The sequence below is a fragment of the Gymnoscopelus braueri genome (genome assembly GCF_963280865.1).
Source record: "Gymnoscopelus braueri genome assembly, chromosome: 17".
NCBI lineage: Eukaryota > Metazoa > Chordata > Actinopteri > Myctophiformes > Myctophidae > Gymnoscopelus > Gymnoscopelus braueri.
Window position 1 is genome coordinate 16,935,316 of NC_137617.1, and position 22,873 is coordinate 16,958,188.

The window sequence follows — 22,873 nt, forward strand, 5'->3', positions numbered from 1 at the left end:
CAAGCCATTTGTTTCGGTGAACAAAGCGTTATTTTAACCAATCTGTATGGCAGAGTATGCTAATACAGCATAACTGCAGTGGTTGGAGGCGGTCTTCCTCCCTGCTATTCTATTGAGAAATGTAGTGTGGTCAGGTGGGACAACTACTGGTTGATAGAGGTATTGCATGAAGCACACATCGTTAAGCTCTCCCACCCAAACAGGCTTCCTTCTTTGCTCAACCGAATTAATTTTGCCGCCGTGCCAGAGACTCAGGTAGGACACTAATCTTACAGATTGCAGATCTAACAGTCCTGGTTAAAGTAAATTCAATGTTTGTAATGAAACAAAACAAAAGTTATGTAGTTAAGTTGAAAACTTTATTTTTTGGTCATTGTTGTTTTAATATTTTTTTTGTATTTTCCATTTTTATTATTTATTATTCCCCTATGGGAGAGAAGAAAAGGTCAAAAGGGAGGGGTTTCACTACTGGATCAAGAGTTAAAAAACAAAACAAAAAACAATCAAATGTTTTGCTAAAAAAACCACCTCTCCTCTCCGATTCCCTCCTTTCATGCCATCGTTCGTTTTAATCCGCGACACATAGTGTCATAAATCCCATGAAAGGTTGCATCTTTCGTCTCAAAACGCAACATTGGAAGATAAAAGTTGTCTTTGCTCCGTTTATCGTCAGAGATTTGTTTTTGTTGAGATGTAATCCTCTCTCTCTCCGCGTGTGGTCCACCCAGCATGATGCCTCACGTCTCTTTGAGAGGAAGGAGTTGAAGTGGAGAGTGGATGGTTGAACTGGGCTTGGATGCTGCTTCTATCCGCCACCTCCGTCGAAATTCATCCTCCCAGCCCTCCTCGTTTTTTTTGGGAAGGGAGGAGGGCTGAGAAAGAGGTTGTTGGAACAGCAAGAGGAATAAGGTGCTTTGTGACTTATGGTCCTCTCCTCTCCCCTGGGCTGTTGTGTCCCGTCAGTCCCAGTTCATGTGGCTCACGTTCACAGTCCAGTTGTCACATCCAGGAGGCGAAGGAGGGTGTCAGGGTTTGTTCAAAAGGAGCATGATGGGATGGGCCCGGGGACAGAGGGTCTTCAGTTTCCAGGTGGATGGAAGGGTGAGGGGTGCGTCTGTACCTGCATCGCTGTGGGAGGTAGAAAGAGAATAAAAGACGGGTTCAGTCAAGGCAGAAGCTCATTCCAACTGCAGGAGGAAATACCGAAATACAGAGGGCTGGGTTGTGATATTTGTCTTATCAAAATATACTGGAACCAGACACCAAGTCTCACCTATTCTGGATAAACACAGTTCACGCTTATATAAACGCTTGACCTTAAAGCCTGCATAATGTTAACAATTAGACAATTGGTTCTTAAAACCTCGGTACAGAGGCACCACGAGTCAATGTTTCAGAAAACAGGTAACTGACTAAATACAGACGAGTGTATACATACTCGTCAATACACGTGACCAGCAGTTTTAGCCTCAGTGCAGAGGACCGAAAACTGTTTTGAGGTCCTGTCGAACCCAACGCAACCTTATATTTTACAGTTCTACCCAATTATAACAAATATGCTTGCTTGGGTTTGGTTCACGACAAGAGCATGTAGACTTGCATTGCACACAGAGACCATTCCTCACAGGTGCAGCTTTACAATGGTTTTCTCGACTGTGGACCAATTTTATGGCATCTGCACGCAAGTAAACAGTCTGAACCCGACTCAACAAGCTGACTCAACAGCAAGCGGTTGTTAAGGCCCATGTACCTTGTGGATGTCCTATGTAGAAATGTTGTTGGTGTCCTTGCTGCGGACCATGCTGAGGGTGCTGTTGAACCGAGCCAGGGCCTTGCTGGGGCGGGCCTGGCTGCAACATGACTAGCTGATGGTGAGTTTGGTTCCCCGAGTGGTGGGGGCCCGACATGGCTCCTTGGACATGAGCCTGCGGAGTAGAGGAAGGGGGGGGCATTCATTCATTAATTCAGTTAAAATGGCTCTCTGACAATCCATCAAATATCATACTTGGCACACAGCATCATTAATGTGATCAACATGCCAAAAGCTATACCTGCGCTATCTGTCCCAGGTTGTACGTGTGTGGGATCCCTTGGTGGCCATGGATACTGTATCCCTGGATGGGGTAGGAGCCCTGGGGAGACGTGTGACCTGGCGGCATGTTGGGAGGGGTGGGGGCAGAGAGAGGGCCTGAGTGGTACAAGGACTGGGGCTGGGGTCCCGACTGGGCGTTCTACATGGGAGACATAAGCATTACGTCACATGTCACATGAAAGGAAAACCAAATGGCATTGATTTAATTAATTTAAAAAAAAATATATATATATATATATATAATCGATTTCCAAATATATTTAGCTATTTGCTATCGATAAACAATAGTTTAACAATAGTTTATCACACGACAGCATTAATGCAATAGCAGTGTTTTCACCTGTCCAGGGCTAGGGGCAGCATGCTGCGGTGGGGGCTGGTTGCCTGTGGGGGTGCTGGAGGGCTGAGGTTGATGCACTGCACCAGAGTGGTGGGTGAAGGACTGGGGGGCTGCAGGGAGAGAAGAGTTTAAAGACGCCGTCATTCCAACCGATGGGTCATTTCATTAGCTGGAGGCTATCCGATCTATTCTATGGGTGTCTCCACCACCAAACAACACGGCGCTTTCACAGGAATAGTCTGCAGTCAGCAGTTCAGAAAAACCATTTGATGCAAGCATTTCTTTTTTTCTTAATTAAATATGAATAAGAGAGCAGTGATGCGATTACCATGCAGCTAACTTTTCAAATACTAGGGTTGGGATCTGGAACCGAAGGAACCAGATCCAACATTGAGGAACCAGATCCATCATAGTTCAAAACCGGTTTATCACACCGTCAGAGCTGGTATGTGGACTTCACATCTGCTATACCATACTTCTGCTATACTGCTGGTTCTCAAGGACCACCATGGACCCTTACATGTTAGAGGCGTAACGATATAGTAACTGCATCAAAAAATCGTTTTGAATTTTCAACGATCTACTATATCGATATGCAAACAGTTAAATATCGTATCGTTTGACTTTGTATCGAATCGTTTTGCAATGCAAATAATCGTATCGAATTAGGGCTGAACGATTTTGGGAAAAAATCTAATTGCGATTTTTCTGACTGATATTGCGATTGCGATTTTTTAAATAAAAATAAAAAAATCTTTAACATTTTTTTAAGTCAAGCTTCAGTTTAGTATTCACTGTGTACGTTTAAAAAGTAATTGGAAGTAATGGAACATTACCAAATGGCATACCATTTATTTACTGTTCTAGATCCTAATAAATAAGGATGAGAACTAAAAGATATGAATTGCTTCATTGCTTCCAACATGTATCTTCCAAGTACTTTTTTTACTTAAGTACTGTATTTGTACTTTACTTGAGTATTTCTAATTTCCAATACTTTAACTTCTACTCCACTACATCTCAGAGGCAAATATTGTACTTTTACTCCACTACAATTATTTGAAAACTTTAGTGACTACTTACTTTTCAGATATAAATTATAATATTGTAAAACCTAAATTAACCACTTTGGCCCTATTTTATACCTAGGTTATTTGAAAATAGCAGATCTACAAGCTCACAACGCGCCGTGATGCAACGCGTTGTGAGCTTGTAGATCTGCTATTTTCAAACATTAGTACTTTTACTTTTGGTACTTTAAGTACATTTTGATACCAATACTTTTGTACTTTTATTCAAGTACATTTTGACTTTTTACTTGTAACAGAGTACTTCTACATTGCAGTATTGATACTTTTACTTAAGTACAACATTTGAGTACTTTTTCCACCACTGTACATAACATAAGTGACAAAGATACAGTTCATAGTCGCTTCTTTTGGGCTTGTTTTCATAGACAGGGTTGCTTATTTCTCTCACAAAACCTGGCAACACTGACCAGGAAGTGCTTTGCATCGTATTGTTTACATTGAATCTCAGCATCCAACAGTAATAGTTTAATAATGATGGGAAAAATATAAGTTACACTTACAGAAACAAACATAGATAGGAGCAACACTACTACTACACTACTTGTGTCGCACCGAAAATAATGTTTTACCGCTACGCGCGGCATCAGGGATTTGCGCAACACGGCCGTTCGACAAACTTTAAATACTCGTAGCCGACGGAGACCTAACTCTATGAGAGGGACAGAGCGAGAGAGAGAGAGGGGGGGGGGGGGGGGGGCTCGCTGCCCTCTCGCTCCCTGTAGCGAGATGCAGGCAGCCACTCTGGAGAGAAGGAGACAAGTCCCGCGGGTGCTCTGGGATTAATATGAATATTAAAATGATTTATTATGATAAAATTAAAAATTAAAAAATCGCGGCCTTTGCGATTAGCTAATCGCGTGGTTTCAAATCGCGATTTCGGTTTGAAAACGATTAATCGTTCAGCCTTATATCGAATCGTTCTGCAATGCAAATAATCAATTATATCAATACTAAGTACTTTTAAGAAGAAAAAAAGAGAAAGAGGGGTTTATATCCAGTATCCAGGTATTTATTTTTCACACAGAGTTTTGGGGTAAAGAAATAGTTACTATATCGATTTTAAATCATTGAATCGAATCGTATCGTTCTAAATTAACTGTCCTGTATCGTTCATGTATCGTATCGGCTAAATCACTGAAACGTACCGTATCGTTCTAAATTAACCTGTATCGTTCATGTATCGTATCGACAACCAAGTATCATGATACGTATCGAATCGTTGTTAAAACGTATCGTTACACCCCTATTACATGTCCATTTGGTTCCAATTGTACATTCTCAAGAGTTCCAGACCTGTAAGGGTCCATTTTGAACCACCTAGCGATCGTTAAAGGAACCGTTAAGGAAATCGACCGTTAAGAAGGAATCGTAAAAATTCTTAAGGATCCCAAACCTATCCGAAACCAATACGACCCCAGATTTACTTTAGGTAGCGAACATACTTTGCCTATATTTAACACAAATCATACGGTTTCTATTGTGGAGGCCATGCGAAAATCTGACTTCACTTTGCACTCCATGTATTGAGGAAGATCCCCCCCCCCCCCCCCCCCCGTCTACGCAAAACAACAATAATGAAGTTTATGGTGGTCTTCCAGCATGAGCTCAACACACAGAGAGAATCAGGATGTGTTATGTCAGAATAGAATGATTGGTTTCAGGTTTAAATACTGGCAAGTTCCCAAAGTCTGATAATTTGTCAAACACAAGCCATTGCCATTTGAATGCATTGTATATAACAAATAATCTCATTCATTATAAACGTAGTACCAACCTCCATAGATGCCCTGTTGTTGGGCCTGCTGTCCGTCTCCCTGCCCTTGGAACTGAGGGCCTCCAGGGGGCGCCAGTGCCTGAGGGTGGGGGCCACCTCCCTGCCCAATCATCCTGGCTCCACCCTGCAGCATGGAGTACATGGGCTGGAGAGGAGAAGAGAGGACAGAGCGTGTGACAGGGATGGATGAGAGAGAGAGAAGGTGTGTTTGAGCATGAGAGAGCTTGAGAGAGAAAGAAAACAAGTCATTCTCATTTGTAAATCACTTCCAAGTTTTGACCAAAATGCTGGGGGCGACACTAGAGGCTGTGAACAACAGTGATTGCCCCCTCTGCCTCACACTGGCACTCCATGGAACAAGCAGCTCTTGAAATTCTAAAACCACCCTCTCTCCCTCTGTTTATAGCTTCTTCAAAAACCCTTCTAATCTGACCTTTAGTTCTTTAAAAACCCTTCCAATCTAACCTTTAGTTCCGACCTTTTCTAATTCCCCCCCTCTGGAAATAACAGAGCCATACGCCAATAATTATGCATTATTAATATGTAAGAGTAAAGTACAACCAGCAGAATAAGAGATGGCGGGTTAAGAACTGGTCTCCCATTTAAAAAAAAACTTTAGTACTTCACCCCCAAAATGACTTTTTTCCTATCATTTACTGTGATGTCTTGAACACAAGGAGAATTTGTTTGTATAACATTCCTTTACGGTTAAAAATAAAACACTTGATGAGGCCAACATTAACAACAGCAAAACTATATATACACTTTTTTTTAATAAAAGACACAACAACACTCAGTGTTGTCCAAAGTCTCTTGTAAACAATTGTATTGTGGTTGTGGCCCAATCATGAATACAGCAAAATGTTTTATTTTGTTCAAACCATGACATGCATGAGCGGGCGTGGGCTTGCGTGTGGGCTTCAATGTTAGTTCAGTTGAACACACATGCCCACGCCGAGGTGTGTGCATCACTCGTACATGAGACGATTTAGGCTGGAAGTAGTTTAAAAAGTACATTTTATCTTCTTCAGCTGTATTTCCGATCGGGCCATATTACGATTACGAACATAAGAGACTTTGGACTACATAGTGTGCGCTGTTTTGAAGTAAGCCAAGTAATCTTGGCCTCCATTTTACTTCAATTCAGGTGTTTTCTTATTTTTGGGTACTGGGACAGTAAAGGAATGTTATAACAACATAAATTGTCCTTGTATTCAAGCCATCGCAGTAAATTATCATTGAACCTTTCAGTCCTTAAAGTCATTACTTTGTGTCAAACTGAGAGTAAACAGAGTAGCAATTAGGGGTGTCACGATACTCGATACGTATCGAAATCGAACCGAAAATGACGTTCGATACAGTGTATCGAAATCAAAAGCCGTATCGCGATTCAAGGGTTAATTAAAAAAAATACTCCCACGCATGCGCACATCCGATTGCACGGGTGAAGCCATGCTGCGAGCAGCTGTTGTGTTTTTCCGTGCATCGCGCATGCGTGCTTACGACGGGGGAGAAAAAAAAGACGACACGACAAACCCACACACACCACAGAGGAGTTTGGAGTAGACAGAGAGAGACACCGCTGTAGTGTTGCGTCTGTACTAGGCTACTACTTTACATTTCACCATGGCCACTGCTGAAGCCAGCGATGGTAATGATGATACACAAACGGAAGAATTGGAAACCCTCCCGCTTCCTTTAAGTCAAAAGTCTGGCTATATTTTGGCTTCCCAGTGAATTATGAGGGCACCCGACGCGTTGTTGACAAAACGGCTACCGTTTGTCGATTATGCTCCACATTGATAGTTGCTCCATCTTCTCTTTTCCCCCTCTACACCCACGGCCAAACATCGCCGATCTACAAGCTCACAACGCCTCACAGCGCGAGGTGTTGTGAGCTTGTAGATCTGCTATTTTTGGCTAAAGTTCACCTCAGAAAAGGGATGGGGTTAAGCCTTAAGGTAAAACAAAGAAAAACCTGTTGAAGACCCCTGGCTTAGCTTATTATTCACATTTCTTGTTTGTTAAAGCTCTTACCTGTTCAAACAATGTGAACATACTTTAAGATGTTTAAGAACATGTAGCCAAATAACAGTTGTCTTTGGATCCTTTTTTCTTACATGTTCAACTAGATTTTATTTTGTTATAGAGCTTCTTGTTGTTAACTCATCTTAAAGAAGAATCTGAAAATGACTGTTGTAAGGGCATAAAACCCTTTTTGTTATTCTCATTCTCATTTGATATTATTCAAATAAAAAGGGACTTATTGAGAAACATGTGTTTTTCTTTACAAATCAAGACAATAGCCTAAAAATTAATAATCATATAGCCCTCAAAGCTGAACAAAATGATGTTTTAAAAATATATATCGTATCGAAAATCGAATCGAATCGTGACCTTAATATCGAAAGTCGAATCGAATCGTGGATTAGGCGTATCGTGACACCCCTAGTAGCAATGGGACTTTTCTTCTGCTAAGGGAATTCTACAGAGTATATACTGCCACTCATGTATCAGTGAAGGGCAAAGTGTATATCCTCGGGGGTAGGCCGGTCACAATTATTACATTAATCGCAATTATTTTGCATAATCGTCATAATCATTTCCATGTTGAATACATTTTCAAACATTTTCCAAAAGTAGCAGATCGACAAGTATAACATTTATAAGTCAGTCATTTCTTTGTCTATTCAAGTTGTGTCAAGTTATGTCATATCTGCCGTGCAATTTTTGCAGCCTAAAAAAGGCAAACAGAAATTAGATTGGTATGCGTACGTTCCAAAGTCCAATGCCAAAAACACAATTAAACCGTTAATCTCAATTATTTGGATGACAATTCATCTTAAACTAAAATGTTGTAATAGTGACAGCTCTACACAGGGACCCCGGCATATACAGGTACATTGCCCCCCAACCTCCCAGTTGATCCTACCTGTCCAGGGTAGGGTGACATGGCCTGGATGACCTGCTGCTGGCCATACTGCTGTGGGTTGTACTGTAGGTAGGACTGGGGGTAGGGTGAGGCCACTAGCGGGGCCCCGGCAGCTGACGCCGTAGCCTGCAGCATTTGGGGGGCTGAGGTACCATGATCGGCGCGTTGAGCCACCACTGAGCCTGTATGAGACATGAGACTTTAGAAAGGAAACATGCAAGAACAGTATAGGCAAAAATATAGCAGTGTGAATTCCACACACACACTTCGATGTAATAATTTTACATTAGTCAAAATCATCACTGAGTTATGATTCCAGACATAGATTTTAGAAGACTGGAAATATACGTAGCTCTAGAACTTTGCCTTCGTTGTAAAGGCACCAGTTAAAGGGGAATATTCCCTTGGTGGTATTCCCTTTAATCCAAGCTTTTGTGATAAGAAGAAGCTTCAACACTGACTCTTTCACTGGGTTCAATTTAAAAGCCCAGTTCAGATCAAAGAATCACCAGATAAAACCGTTTTAGAACATTGTCCAAACATCTCAGTCATTTGATGCCATCTCAGGACATTAAACCATGGTGTATAGCAGACATCAAGTTTTAGATCATTGACTGAGTCAAGAGCAGAACTACATTCTTTTAATCCATCAGGATAGAGTATAGTGTCTACAAAAAAAATTGTGGCACATTAGAGTGTCTCTTGTCAACTGTGTTTAAGCTCTGTGGTCTGTTTACGATCACCTCTTTTGGTTCTCGCCATTTCAAATCTTTGACTTGAACTCACGTGGAGATTTGGCACATACACAATGGTACTTACACAATGGATCAGTCTGACATTGCACAGTAATAACAAACAAACAACCAGGAACAGACCACATGTGAACTGAACAGAGTCAATTTATACAGTTTTATACACAGAATGTAGTGATTCAAATCGATGTACAAAATAAAAAGTGTGGTGGACTATGCATACCTTTGGGCCTGGGGTATTTTCCCTGGTTGACTGTAGACATGTACTGGTACATCTGAGGAGGCTGGTGACAAATAGTAGGATTAAGTCAGTGGAAAAATGCCTAGATTGGAATGCATACAGCTAACCCATGCGCGTTCTCTGCAACCCTACAAGTTAACTTGAGCTCGATCTGTATTTTAACTTCTGAAAACTGTGTTGGATTGGATAGCGATTTAACACTTGAGCCCAACACTGTTGAGCGACGAAAATAACCAATCCACCAATCTATTTTCGCAGGCTACTTTTTTTCTGTCCAGTTTACACAAAGACCTGATTTAATTCTGTTTAGCTGCTGCGGCTTCTATTCAGGTGCGGCTTATAGTGCGAAAATTACGGTATATTATGCCCCCCAAACATTTCCTAACACAAACCTAATTTACATTTAAATAAGCCATCAGCAGCAAAAATGTACCTGTACAGAGTGGATCTGTGAGACATAGGAGAGGTAGGGGGCGTTGTAGAGAGAAGCCTGTCCCCCTGGGTGTTGAAGGACTACTGGGCTGGGAGGCGTGGGCCGAGGTGGGGTGGGGGCTGTGTTGGGTTTTGACTGCACAAACAAACAACACCACAGAGGTAAATACATCACTGAAGTAACCCGTGGTAATTTGTTTCATTTGTAAACAAATATGAGGTGGAATTCTGCATTATTACAGCTGATTTTCTTTATTGCTTTTAAAATGATATTTTCCATTCCAGATCATGCAGACATGCATGTTATCTTCAAGGACATACTGCCTACCAATACTTTATAAGGCTATTGTAAAATGTTCTTCCATGTTTTGGCGTTCTGACCACCATGGCTTACCATAGTCATCTGAGGTTTGATTGGGTTGAACTCTTTAGCGTTGGGATTTAGTGTCGACTTCTTCACTTGTCTGGAAGAAGACAAAAGACGACAACAGTCAATCAACGGACAAAACACACAAAAATCGAACCCGTTTGTTAGGACAAATTAAATCGACCACTCACTCAGGCATGCCCTCCGGCCGTTCAGCCGATTCGTCGCCTACTGGGGTTCTCGCAGGCTGAGGAGTAGCCGGTGACTGCCTCTCTGAAATGGGTCCCGTGGTGGCGGTCATTGTAGCGATAGGCGTAGCAGCCCTGTCCTTGGATGCGTCCTCAGCAGTGGCAGGTGACGCCTGGGAGGGGCTGGGTGCAGGGGTCTGGGTTTTAGGCTCCGGGGTTGGGGTCAGGTCTGATGGGGAAGGTTTAGCTGGGTTGGACTGGGAAGCCTCACCGGGGGCGGGGGGTGTCGCTGCTGCCGGGGAGCTCGGGGAACTAGAGCTGCCTCCACTCGGCTGAAGCTGCAAGAAGCAAAGGGACGGATAAATGGATGGATGGAGAGGCAGTGATGTCAGGTGGGAGGGACAGAGAAAAACAAGAGATATGGGATTAGCTATGAAAGACCATATTTTACTCACTTGTGGAAAGGGGCACAGACTAAATGCACACAGAAGCGAGACAAATCTGAATTTTCTGATGAATAATAAATATGTTATCTACGATATCCATCACATTTTCTTTTTTGAAAAGCAAACTATTTTAGACCACTGAAACTTGTACTTTTGACTTCCTAAATACTTTCTACAGCCTTAATGTTGGCAAAATTGATAAGCATTCTTAAAGCACAGAAACCCCATTACTGAAACTGAGAATCACAGCATTTGGTATTTTAACAAACGTGTCAACTAGCCACGAACTTGGAATTTCTTTAATTGTGATTTGTGAAGTAGTCCAACTCTGGAGATGACAACAGATTTCCATTTCAACACTTCAATGGCTGACCGCTCAACTCTTACCCTGAACTCCTTGCCAAATTTCCGTAGCTCCTCAATCTGGGACCTCTGTTGAACCGAGGGAGCTACAGCAAGGCAGAGGGACAAATGATTAAAGAGAAACAAATGTTAACATTTTAAAATGCTATTTTTAGGCCCTGAAATTGTTTTAGGGTCACACACGATCACAAAATTGTTCTCCTCACCCAAAAGCCAACTATATTGTAATGGTTTTTAAAATACAACAAACAGACACATCATGGGTCATCTCTCCATGCCAAGGTGGAACACATCATTTGAGAAACCCACAAATCTCAGGCAAGTTCATTTCAACACACACCTTTATTATTCTTGCCGTCCTCTGTGCTGCTGGGGCTCTCAGCAGCTGCGCGTTCTTTCGCGGCCGTGCTCAAGATCTCATTCACTGTGGAAGAGGAGACAGAGGGGATTAATTAGCTTCCCTCTAAAAATGTATCGCTTCAGTAGATTTCTGCTTTAACCCATTTAGACCGGGAAAGAGTTGGTGTCATTTTTAGATTTCTTTGGCTATACAAAAATAGCAGATCTACAAGCTCATAGCGTGGCACCGAGTGCTGCGCTATGGGCTTTTTTTTTTTTAATCGTGAAAATGTGTGCAAATCTTTGAATATGTTACATTTGTAACTTCAAATCTTTGCTTCTGGGGGGTCCCTGGAACAAAATATTTTGAGATGGGATTATAATTAATTTTGGGTGGTCCTGGACATGAACAAGTTTGAGAACCACTGATGTCGCAACATAGGTTTTTAAAAAGAAAACTGTTAGAGATTTAGAAGACATTTTGTAGAATCCCCCAGAAGCAAAGATTTGAGTTACAAATGTTTTTTTTATATATTCAAAGATTTGCACACATTTTCAAGATTTTTCAAAAATAGCAGATCTACAAGGTCATAGCGCGGGAGCTTGTATATCTGCTATTTTTGAACAGCCCAAAGAAATCTAAAAATGACACAGATGCTTTCCCGGTCTTAATGGTTTAATAACTGTCACATTCTCTCCGATACCGGCAAGCCTCCTGTGACCGCGGGGGTGACACCCGCTTCATTACAGAATAAAAAATGGCTTTGACAGGAAGTGGAGCTTAACAAGAGCAGGAGGCGTGAGGTCACTGGCTTTACCGTCTACGGGGAACAGGGGGGCGGGGCCGGAGGTCTTCTGGGCAGGCATGGAGACAGACGACGTGTCCAAGTAAGGTGTGTCCTGGGAGGAGCCCGACTTGGGGGAGCGAGCGGCTGGTTAGATGACAAGGGGGGGGGGGGGGGTAAAAAAAAAGAAAAAGGTACAGGTCAGTTTCAGATGCAAAAGTTAAATAATAAATTCTTTAGTGTGTTGTAGAATGAAGTCGCTCACTGAATGTGACGGGGGAGTGTGCACCTGTGGCCTGACTGTGTGCATTTGGAGTGCGGATCGTTCTACTCGACTGTGGTGGTCTTTGGGCCTTGGGAGAGGTTCTGGAGGACACTGGGGGGTGACAGAAAAGAGAACGGTTAATTCAAATGCTTGTCATTCTATGTTACGTGAGCAGTTCTCAGTTTCAACTGATTTTTATTCCTCTTTAGCACGGACATTACGACGGTCACGCCTTAGCACAGACGTTACGGCTGTCAAGTCTTATCTTCTGTGCCGACAGAACAATCTGAAGAAATTGAGTGCAGACAGCTGCGTTTATTTCAACATCATATATATCAGTCGACATGTTGATTACATCGGTCAACACAGCAAAGATGAACATCAAAAACACCACTCACCTCCATTGACAGGCCTGCCGGCCTCAGACAGCGAGTGAGGGAGCGAGTGTGAGTGGGGGACACTGTGTCCATGTGGAGGGCTGGCTGGGGAGGGTGCTGCGGAAGCTGAGGTTGCAGACACAGGCCCGCCAGGAGAGGCGGGGGTGTAGGGGCTGGCGGCACCGGGGGCCGGGCCGGGGCTGCTGGCGTAGGCCCCGCCGCGACCAGACAAGGGACTGCTCCGCTCTGAGGGCGAGGCGGCCGGCTGCGTGCCTGTGCCGGATGGGAGGGGAGGCCGGGAGGATGATTGAGGATTGGAGCGGTAGCCGCCGCCGCCGCCGCTGCTGAGGCGGTTGTGGGGCGGGGGCCCTCCGGGGCCACCCCCTGGACCTCTCTCGGCCCGCTCCCGCTCTCTGTTCATCTCTCTCTGGCGCTGGGGTAACGGAATGTACTTGCCCTCCCTGACAACAAAAAAAATAATCGCATTACACCCATGGAACCAACATGGGACAAACAGTACCGCCAAAGCTCCCTACTGTAAATGTGATGGAAAAAGCCTCCAGCAAGGATTTAAAGAGGTGAGGTTGTCATTACAGGGACTTCTGACTTTGCCATAGCCGTTTCATGGCCTCTGTTCACCGTACAGTTGTTCTATTACAATTCTTTATAAACACTTCCCTTATACTCATATAGAAAGAACACGGGTCAGTTCCTACATAACAACACAAAATGTTTAATACAGGCTCCTCCTTCCACTGCCAACTATGAGTTCTATTGGTCAGCACTCAGACAAGCCCCTCTCACCTGTTGCCAGCCCCGGGGCTGTCTCTGCCTCTCTCGCGGTCTCTGTCACGGGGGCTCTCGCGGCCCCTCTCGCGGTCATTGCCCTCGCGCACCACGGCGCTGTACTTGTCTTCCTCGCTCTTGCCCTCTTCGTTTTCCAGGTTGACGCGGTGGCGGTACGTGGCGCTCGACTCGATCTCGCTGGCCAGGCGGGCAGCACGTGCCTCCCTCTGTCGGAAGCCCTCGGAGCTCGGTCCTTTCTCTAGTTGTGTACTGTGGAGAGAACGAAGGGAGATTAAAGAGGGAACCAAAACCAAGGGAACAGCTTTCCTTTCTCTTTCAGTGTGGAATTAACCCATTAAGACCTGGAACGCATATGTGTCATATCTAGATTTGAGCAAAAAAAAAAGCATTATTTTACACTTTGGCTATTCAAAAATAGCAGATATACAAGCTCATAGCACGGCACTGAGTGCCGCGCTACGAGCTTGTATATCTGCTATTTTAGAAAAATCGAGAAAATGTGCAAATCTTTGAATATATATATTTTTAAAGCAAACATTTTTAACTCAAAATCGTTGCTTCTGGCGGTCCCCGGAACAAAATATTTTCAGATGGGGGTCCGCGGTCAAATACATATCATTTTGGGGGTCCTTGACATGATTACGTTTGAGAACCACTGATATAGAAACAGGTTTTTCCGTTTTGTAAAAAAATAGGATATTTTATAGAATCGGTCTCAGGTCTTAATGGGTTAATAGCATAATGAGAATTTCAAAGAAAAGCAGCCACGGGGGCTTTGCTACAACGTATTGCAGACTTAATTAGCACTGCAAGAAAATGTCTCACACTAATGTGACAAGTGCCCTTTTAGTAGAATAATAATAATGGTCACAGCATGAGCTATAGAATACAGATTTGCACAGAATACTGCTCATTGCTAATGTTACTAAGATTTTCTATGGCTATACCTGTACATACAGACAATTTCTTTATGTCTAAGCTTAATCAACCACTGTAAAAGGTAGCATATTAAGAAATACATTTTACCCTATCCTCTGCTTATTCTTTTACAATTCATTGTGTACAGCATTTGGGCTTGTTTTTCATACGGAATAGCAGGTCATTCTGGAGGACAATGCGTCCACATGAGGACTTACGTGTACATTGAGAGGCTGGAGTCGTATGTTGACGTGACTCCGTATTTCACCTCGTTGTAGCGGAACATCTCGTTGGCATCCCAGCCATTGGACTGAAAGAAAGAAAAGAGAATCCCGTCATTAAGGTGCAGAGTGTAATTGGGCATTAATAACATTAAATACTTTCAAGGAACAATTGAATAATGAAGCAGATTTCTGAAGTTTTAGATAAAAAATGCTTTCTGATGTCACTTAACAAAAAGTCTGAGGTTTGAATTAGTCTACATCAGTGGTTCTCAACCAGTGGTCCGGGGACCACCAGTGGTCCTTGAGGGGGTTCCAGGTGGTCCCCAGCTAAATGATGGAGTTGGTAACCAAATGGACCCTTATAGATCTTTAACTCTTGAGTGTAAAATGAAACCAAATGGACCCTTATGGGTCCATTTGGTTACATTTTACACTTTCAAGAGTTACATTATTGTTAAACATCTGCATTACTTTATTAAATAATTGTTATTTTGATCAACGTTTGCCCGTTTGCCTGTTATCTCTCCTATGGTACCACATCAATACAGCATGGAATTGTGGACAAAATCGTATGCAACGATAACAAAATATTCTAAGTTTTGGGTCTGAGAGTCTAAATCTCATCAAATGGTGGTCCGTGGCACAAATGCCAAACAAATAATGGGCCTTGATATGAAAAGGGTTGAAACCCACTGGTCTACATGAAGGCGTGTATTAGCATCCAACCAACACACACAAAAAAAAGGTTTTATACATTTGTCAGGTTTGTTGTGTGTTGAAGCCTACTTACAGCATCATTCTCCAGGTCGTAACTCTCCCCGTTGCTGTCTCCACCTTCCCATCTCTGCAGCACCTTCTCCTTGTGCTCTCCGTTGACACGAGTTGAGCTGATGGCAGTGTCGGTGAACGTGTCTAAACACAACAGATAAAGCATCACTAAGGCTATGTCTAATCTAATAATAATCATTAAAAAAGGAAGTCGAGTCTGCACACTGCAAATACTCAAAAAACTCAGCTGTATTTTATTGCGTCAACGTTTCGATCAATCAGATATTCATCAGGACATACGATATGTCCTGATGAAGACCTGATTGATCCTTTTGTGATACTGCTTGCACCTGGGCCACGGATGTGCGTGCACTACCTTCCTCATAATATAATAATAATCCTCCAAAATATTTAGTTTTGTATGTAAGCGTTCGTCTCCTCAGAACACAAATTTACGTAACAAGTATACTGTAGACACTTCATTTTCTTTAGATGCTCTTTCTTCTCCTTCATTTCATATCAAAGTACAAAATGATTAATTGTTTCAACTGGTCCAATAGTTTTGGAAGTACACCTTATAGAATAAATGTGATTTTAAAAACTTAAACATTTATTGAAAGGGAAAATACAGTTGTTCACTCTCTCTCTTTTCATTCACCAACGTCTGACCAAAACCCATCCCAGACTACACTGCATGTGAATGCTTGGAACTCAAAAGGTGAGAATTGGCTCTGCCGGCAGAAAGTGTAAATGATAACAGGAAGTGGTGATTGCGCAACAGAAGAAAGTGTCAAGTTACGTTTCCAAGTCCATTTCGTCACATTCGTAAAACAAAATGGACAGTAAGGATTGTATTGTGCATGTGTGTACCTCTACCTCTGGTGGCGAAGTTCAGGTCCACATCTCTGCAGTTCATGATGACTAGGTCTGAGGGGCTGAAGATCATGGTGTCTATGATCTCCTCCCTGCGGGGTGGGACTGTCGGCGAGCTCTCCTCCTTGCCGCGCTTGTGGACGGCGTCCACTGCTAGCTCACACTGAGGGCAGAACACAACAGAGGGGGATGTTTTGAAGTGAACATTATAGACAAGGCAATGCTTTTCGTGCACCATGAACACAGGTTACATTCTTTTTGCATGCACCACTACAGTGATAGAATTACTTTTGGTAAATGACTTTGTAGCATTTTTGTTAAAAAGGAGCATACCGGTGATCTGGCATGTTTAGCTCAACAATTGGCGACTAATGGCAATACTCACGCCACGGTATTTACTGCAATTTTCCAAATCATACAATGGGTAGTTTTATTTTTGAGGAAGCCAGTAGTTTAATGTCAGACTAAGTTTACTTCCATATTGTCCATAATGTACAATGTATGGCCAAATCTGTGTAGACGATGACTTTTATTGACGCCGATATGGTCCTTTTAAATCGAGGAGGTTGCATGTTCTTACCCGAGAGCTGAGAGTCTTAAAGACGCCTTCATACACAGTGCCATTCTTAACTCTTACATCGCAGGTGGATCCCTAAGAAACAGCAAGAAACAGAACAGGATTTTTATAAATGAGTTAAGTATAAAAAACTAAACTCTAGTCCAAGTCTAGTCGTAGCCGTTGATGCAGAAGGTGCAAATCACTCTACATTACACTGCATAGAACGCAACACTTCCAGATTTTCCCAGACTGGGTCATGATGACATTTTAACTGACTACCGTGTGATCAGAAGCCATCTGCTTATATTCTAGGCCTAGGGCCATCAACAGGCCTGACATTACAGATCGGGATGGAGATGGGATGATGAACTTGCTGCATCCTTAACCCATTAAGAACGAGAACGCATCCGTGTCATTTTAAGATTTCTTTGGCTATTCAAAAACAGCAGATATACAAGCTTGTAGATTTAATCGTGAAAATGTATGCAAATCTTTCAATATGTATTTTTAAAAGCAAACATTTTTAACTCAAATCTTTGCTTCTGGGGGGGTCCCTGAAACAAAATATATGTCAGTGGTTCTAAAACCTTTTCATGTCAAGGACCCCCACCAAAATATATGTATTTGGCTGCGGACCCCCATCAAAAAAAATATGTTCCAGGGACCCCCAGAAGCAAAGATTTGAGTTACAAATGTTCACTTTTAAAAAATATATATTCAAAGATTTGCCCAAATGTTCATGATTTTTTTTTAAAAAGCAGATCTACAGGCTCATAGCGCGGCACTCTGTGCCACACTATGAGCTTGTATATCTGCTATTTTTGAATAGCCAACGTATAAAATAATGGTTAAAGTGGTTGCTTTCCCGGTCTTAATGGGTTAAGTAATATGGCCCTAGTGTATGGACAGGTCAGGGTGACGTTATGCTCCATTGGATCTCTGGGGGGATAAACAGCATTGATTCATCAAGCTGCTTTGCAGCATTAACTCATCAAGCTACCTGAATGACATTGATAACATGGTCACGTGACTCACCACCACAGCTGTAAGGAAATGGAGCATTCTGGCATTGTTGTACACACCCTCAAATGCCTACAGATGGAAGAGCAACGTCATTCAGCATAGAAATACAAATCATCAACAATGATGAAGAGCAGCACAAAACCACCCGACACTGCCTGAAACTTCTTGTAAAGATAATCATAAAACATAAAACAAAGTGCCTTTAAACCCATTTAGACCGGGAAAGAATCTGTGTCTTTTTTAGATTTCTTTGTCTATTCATAAATAGCAGATATATAAGCTCATAGCGCAGCCGCACTATGAGCTTGTAGATCTGCTATTTTTTGAAAAATCGTGGAAGATTTGTGTAAATCTTTGAATATATACTTTTTTAAAGCGAACATTTTAACTCTAATCTACAAATGTCTTCCAAATCCTCAGGGTTTTTTTTAAACTTATGTTGCTATAATATCAGTGGTTCTCAAACGTTTTCATGTGAGGACCCCCAAAATTATATGTATTTGGCCGTGGATCCCCATCTCAAAATTTGTTGTTCCAGGGACCGCCCAGAAGCAAAGATTTGAGTAAAAAAAATCGCTTTAAAATAAATAAAATAAAAAATATATATATATATATTCAAAGATTTGCACAGATTTTCAAGATTTTTTAAAAATAGCAGATATAGAAGCTCATATATAGCTCGTATATCTGCTATTTTTGAATAGCCAAAGAAATCTTAAAATGACACAGATCCGTTCCCGGTCTTAATGGGTTAAGCTAAATCAAATTCAAAATTCAAAACAAACATTGTATGTTGGTGCGTTGTACAGCTTCACTTAGGCTTGATTTATACTTAGTTGTGCGTGGGTGTCGCACATAGAAAATAGCAGATCTACAAGCTCACGTGTCGACGCTGCTGCAGCGCATTGTGAACTTGTAGATCGTCTATTTCCAGTGCATTAGAGAGTGATACTCACAGCGGACGACTGGAAAGGCGGCTTCACAGATGTTCGATTCCTGAGAGACAGAAGACAAAAGAGACATCAACGTTGGAACGCAGTGTGTTTGCCTCAAAACTGGCAGAGAGCAACTTGTTATTCATTCTTTCTTGCTACAGTACTGTAGTATCAGTGTCATTCCACACTTCCACCTTATGTGTAACTTGTTTGGTGACTTGTTCACATAATCCTGACTGGTTGGTCTGTCATTTCCGTTGCACTTACAGTTTATTTTAGAGTGAGTTTACACTGACTTATCTTTCTACTAGACTTCTACTGAGCAACAGTTCATTTTAGATTGAGTTTACACTGTGACTTATAGGTCTACCGAGCAATCAGCCTGCAGCTATCTTAACTCTTAGTTCAGAAAACTATGCATCCAAGAGTGGACCAGGAATCAATTTCCCTACAAGCACTTGAATAAGTCATATTGACAAACGGATCCCTAAATAATGTTAGAAAATAACTGGGCTGTTTATACAAAATAAAGATATTTAAATAAACCCTGATACCAGGTTTTACAACTCCCCATCTTCAATCTCTAGTGCATTCTTTTTATTTGGGTAAAAGAAATACGAATTAACAGTGACACAATATAACTTAAACCCAGGATATACACATAAAAGCGCAATAATCGTTTTCAATGTGGTACTGCAACACAAAATAAAAATTTCCAATAAATTACATGGCAACAATACATTAAAGGTAGGGTAAGTGATATTTTTGGGTTAAAACAAAAAGTATTTTGTTAAAAGGTTAAAGCACTATATTCTGATAGTAATCATTGCTATAGAGTGTTTGTTCAGTAACAGGAGTCTCCCCGCCTCTCCAGCTCTTTAATAAACAGAAAATACATTTTACGGTAGGTGTCAAAATCTCAGCCAATCAGGAGAAATTACCCATTTTTATAGTGTTCCAGTTCCAATTTTGCCTGGCTCATTTCTTAGTGTCATCACTTCCAATTTCACATGTTTAATCTATATCCTGATTGAGTTCTCTATCCTGATTGGATAAAATTGGAAATGAAACTGAAACGAAAATGCATTTTCTGTTTTTAACCAAAGAAAATCACTTAACCCTACCTTTAATTATTTGGTGAACCTCAACAAACATCACTCACATTTACAGTAGTTGCATCCCTTCATTGTTGCAAAACAATGACAGAGGATGCAGTGTGTTGATGAATGGTGATTTAATCAATCATTAATGTGCAAAATAAGTTAATCATATTTTTTGCACGATAAGATTTTTGTTAAGTGTTTTTGTCCCAGAGACAACCGATGCAAATTAGCTGCTAGCTAAACTGTCTCTGCGATTATAAACAATATTTTGTTTCATATTTGAACTGGGGCCCCCCCACCCTGACAAGCACTTGGAATGTAGGAGTTAAGGCATTACATTTACGGTTCCACAGATACATAGTGAAAATATCATATCTGCCATTTTCACAATTTTCGCCTCTTTCTTATATCATTTGACAAGTTGGCCAATGTTTGACCAGTTTTTATAGTATAGTTTGTTGATCACTTTTGATGCAGTAATAGTATTTTTCTTTTCGAGGTAATAAAGGGTCTTAAAAGTCCTTAAATTGTCACTTCACTGTCATCTGGGGACCCCCCCCCCCCCCCTAAATCATGTGGGGACAGCATTGGCGCTCCCGACCCACAAATTGAGAACCACTAGATTAGCCGCTCCATGTCGCTTTCACTTGCTTCTCTCTGGAGTCGCATTTTTATGTTTTATGTCCCCCATTAGTCAATAATGCGGTCAGTTTGGACACGGGATCTTTTGATTGGTTTAAACATACTGTCCATCTCGCATGAACCCATTTGATTGGTCTAAATACACTGTCCATCTCACATAAACCCATTTCATAGGACCACGGCACAAGTCGTCTCTGTGACGAGTGTTGCCATGTCCGCTTATTGTAAGCGACTTTGGCTCTTTTTCTGTAAAGTTGCTCGTTAATATTGGTCGTTTTTGGGCTCGTTTCTAAAGTGTAGTTGCTTATTTTGGGGTTGTTTAAAACAGTGATTATCATGTCAAAGACCCCCAAATTAATATGCATTTGTCTGCGCACCCCCATCTGAAAATACTTTATGCCAATGACCCCCACACAACATTTGTGTCACTAAAATATTTCAAAAATGTTCTGCCAAGCCTTGTGCGCCTGTAGATCGGCGATTTTCAAATAGCCGACGTAAATAGAGGTTTAAAGTGCTCATGTGTTAGTCGCTTCTTTGGGGCTTGTTTTCATACACCTGGTTACTTATTTTACAAAACCTGGCAACACCGTCTCTGGTGACGCGCCCACTTCTTTACGCTTAACCGGTAGGCCTCGACCTAAACGGGGGACATCCCCGGCCTTTCCTGAGCACGCTATCCCGGCCTACTCACCTCCCAACCGGGGTTCTGTTGTTGTTGTTCCCGCTGTTGGCCGCGGAGGAGGAGGACACAGTAGTTGCATCCCTGGGGCCCGACGGGGTCCCGTTAGAGGACGCTTTGCGCCCGCCGCCGGAGCCGGGCTGTTGTTGCTTCAACATGGCCTTCCTTTCCACGACACTTCGTTTTAGCTGCTTTATATCAACACTGATAATAAATCAATCCAGATTTTTTGGATCTTTTTTTTTTGTTGGATCTCTTTTATAAAGAGATCACTATTTCAGCCCTGGGACGTACGATCCCGTTGGAAACCCCTCTAATCTATCTGTATTATCAATCTATCACACCCGGCTATTATCGTGGCTAATCTGGCTATAGCTAAATAGCCGTCGGTTGTGGGCCTTCCCTTGTAGAGCAAGCTGGAAACACGCGAAAATGCGGCGGCCCGCTCCGATCGGTCACGTCCCGTTTCAAACCAAACCACAGAAAATGGCCGATCCGATCCACTAAGCACGCAAATAACAGCGATTTACGTGAAAAGGCGAGCTGTTTTAGAGCGATTAGCAGGGCTTGGCTACTAGTGTTAGCTTTAAGGTCCCGGATCGTCCTATTATACTGTCCAGGTAGACTTGATCTTCTTTCTTTCCCTTTTTAGCGTTCACTTCTCCTCCTCCAGCCCGTTGGATCACAAAGAAAACCACGTCTTTTTAGTGGGATTTCTTTGATCGGTTGCCTGTTGGTTGGAGCTTCTATAATGTGATGGCTTCGTGTTGTTTTAAAAACCTGCACTACCTCACGGTAGATGAGGTTCACACTCGCTCCGCGCGCGGGGTTAGAGTGAGTGAGTGGGAAACCGGTTGTTACGTTGCGTTTTTTTATGCCGAAATCGGTGACCTATCAAAACTAGTCGGGGACCCCACACTACACTAGTATCGATGAGGATGGAGTGAGACCCCAGTAGAGACGAAATGATTGCATCATCATCTCAACTTCAAATTAAACGTTATAGTGGGTGATTTTATTTGTTTTTATAAGAGGGTAAATGATAGAGGAAACGAACAAAAAACATATAATAATATAATGTACAAATAAATGTAGTGGAGTAAAAGTACAATATTTGCCTTTGAGATGTAGTGGAGTAGAAAAGTACAGAAATTTGGAAATACTCCAGTAAAGTAAAAAATACCTCAATTGTATTTAAGTAGTACTTGAGTAAATGTACTTACACCATTGGGAATGAAGATGGAGTGAGACCCCAGTTTGAGACGAGGTAACGATCACCTCATCTCGACTTCAAATTAAACGTTATTGTCACATCACAAGCGTGATGAGTGGGTGATTTTTTAATAAGAGGGTAGATAGAGGAAACGAACAAAAAAAAAACAAGGGAATTCCCTTGTTTCTCTCTCTATTCCTTGTTTAGATAAACCTTTTTACCCATATTTTTCATACTCTGTACATAGTGTGTTTTATATTTGTGATGATATTGTATTTTGGTGTTTATTTTGTATGCTATGTTGGTGTAATAATTGAATAGGACCTCAATGGAAACAAGTCC

At 41.9% G+C, this 22,873-nt stretch overlaps 1 protein-coding gene across 3 annotated transcripts; it reads right to left on the reverse strand.

The window, feature by feature from the left end:
* Positions 1-343: 343 nt before the first annotated feature.
* On the reverse strand, positions 344-22,164 carry LOC308104243 (ataxin-2-like protein). Of its 3 annotated transcripts, none has more exons than XM_080454624.1 (23): positions 21,331-22,164; positions 18,913-18,952; positions 17,969-18,025; positions 16,955-17,026; positions 16,378-16,537; positions 15,524-15,645; positions 14,728-14,819; positions 13,589-13,840; positions 12,806-13,245; positions 12,432-12,518; positions 12,176-12,289; positions 11,359-11,442; positions 11,043-11,104; positions 10,213-10,547; positions 10,049-10,118; positions 9,656-9,790; positions 9,205-9,265; positions 8,230-8,411; positions 5,298-5,442; positions 2,433-2,542; positions 2,052-2,231; positions 1,751-1,925; positions 344-1,128 (listed from the first exon to the last, which is right to left on the reverse strand). In XM_080454624.1, the coding sequence occupies exons 1-23, from the start codon at positions 21,474-21,476 to the stop codon at positions 1,079-1,081; spliced, it is 3,171 nt and encodes a 1,056-aa protein (XP_080310750.1). In that variant the 5' UTR covers positions 21,477-22,164; the 3' UTR covers positions 344-1,078. The 3 variants fall into 3 exon arrangements, with proteins under 3 accessions (XP_080310750.1, XP_080310749.1, XP_080310751.1); XM_080454623.1 differs by having other exon boundaries at positions 12,408-12,518; XM_080454625.1 differs by lacking the exon at positions 17,969-18,025 and having other exon boundaries at positions 12,408-12,518.
* Between the last annotated feature and the right edge of the window lie 709 nt (positions 22,165-22,873).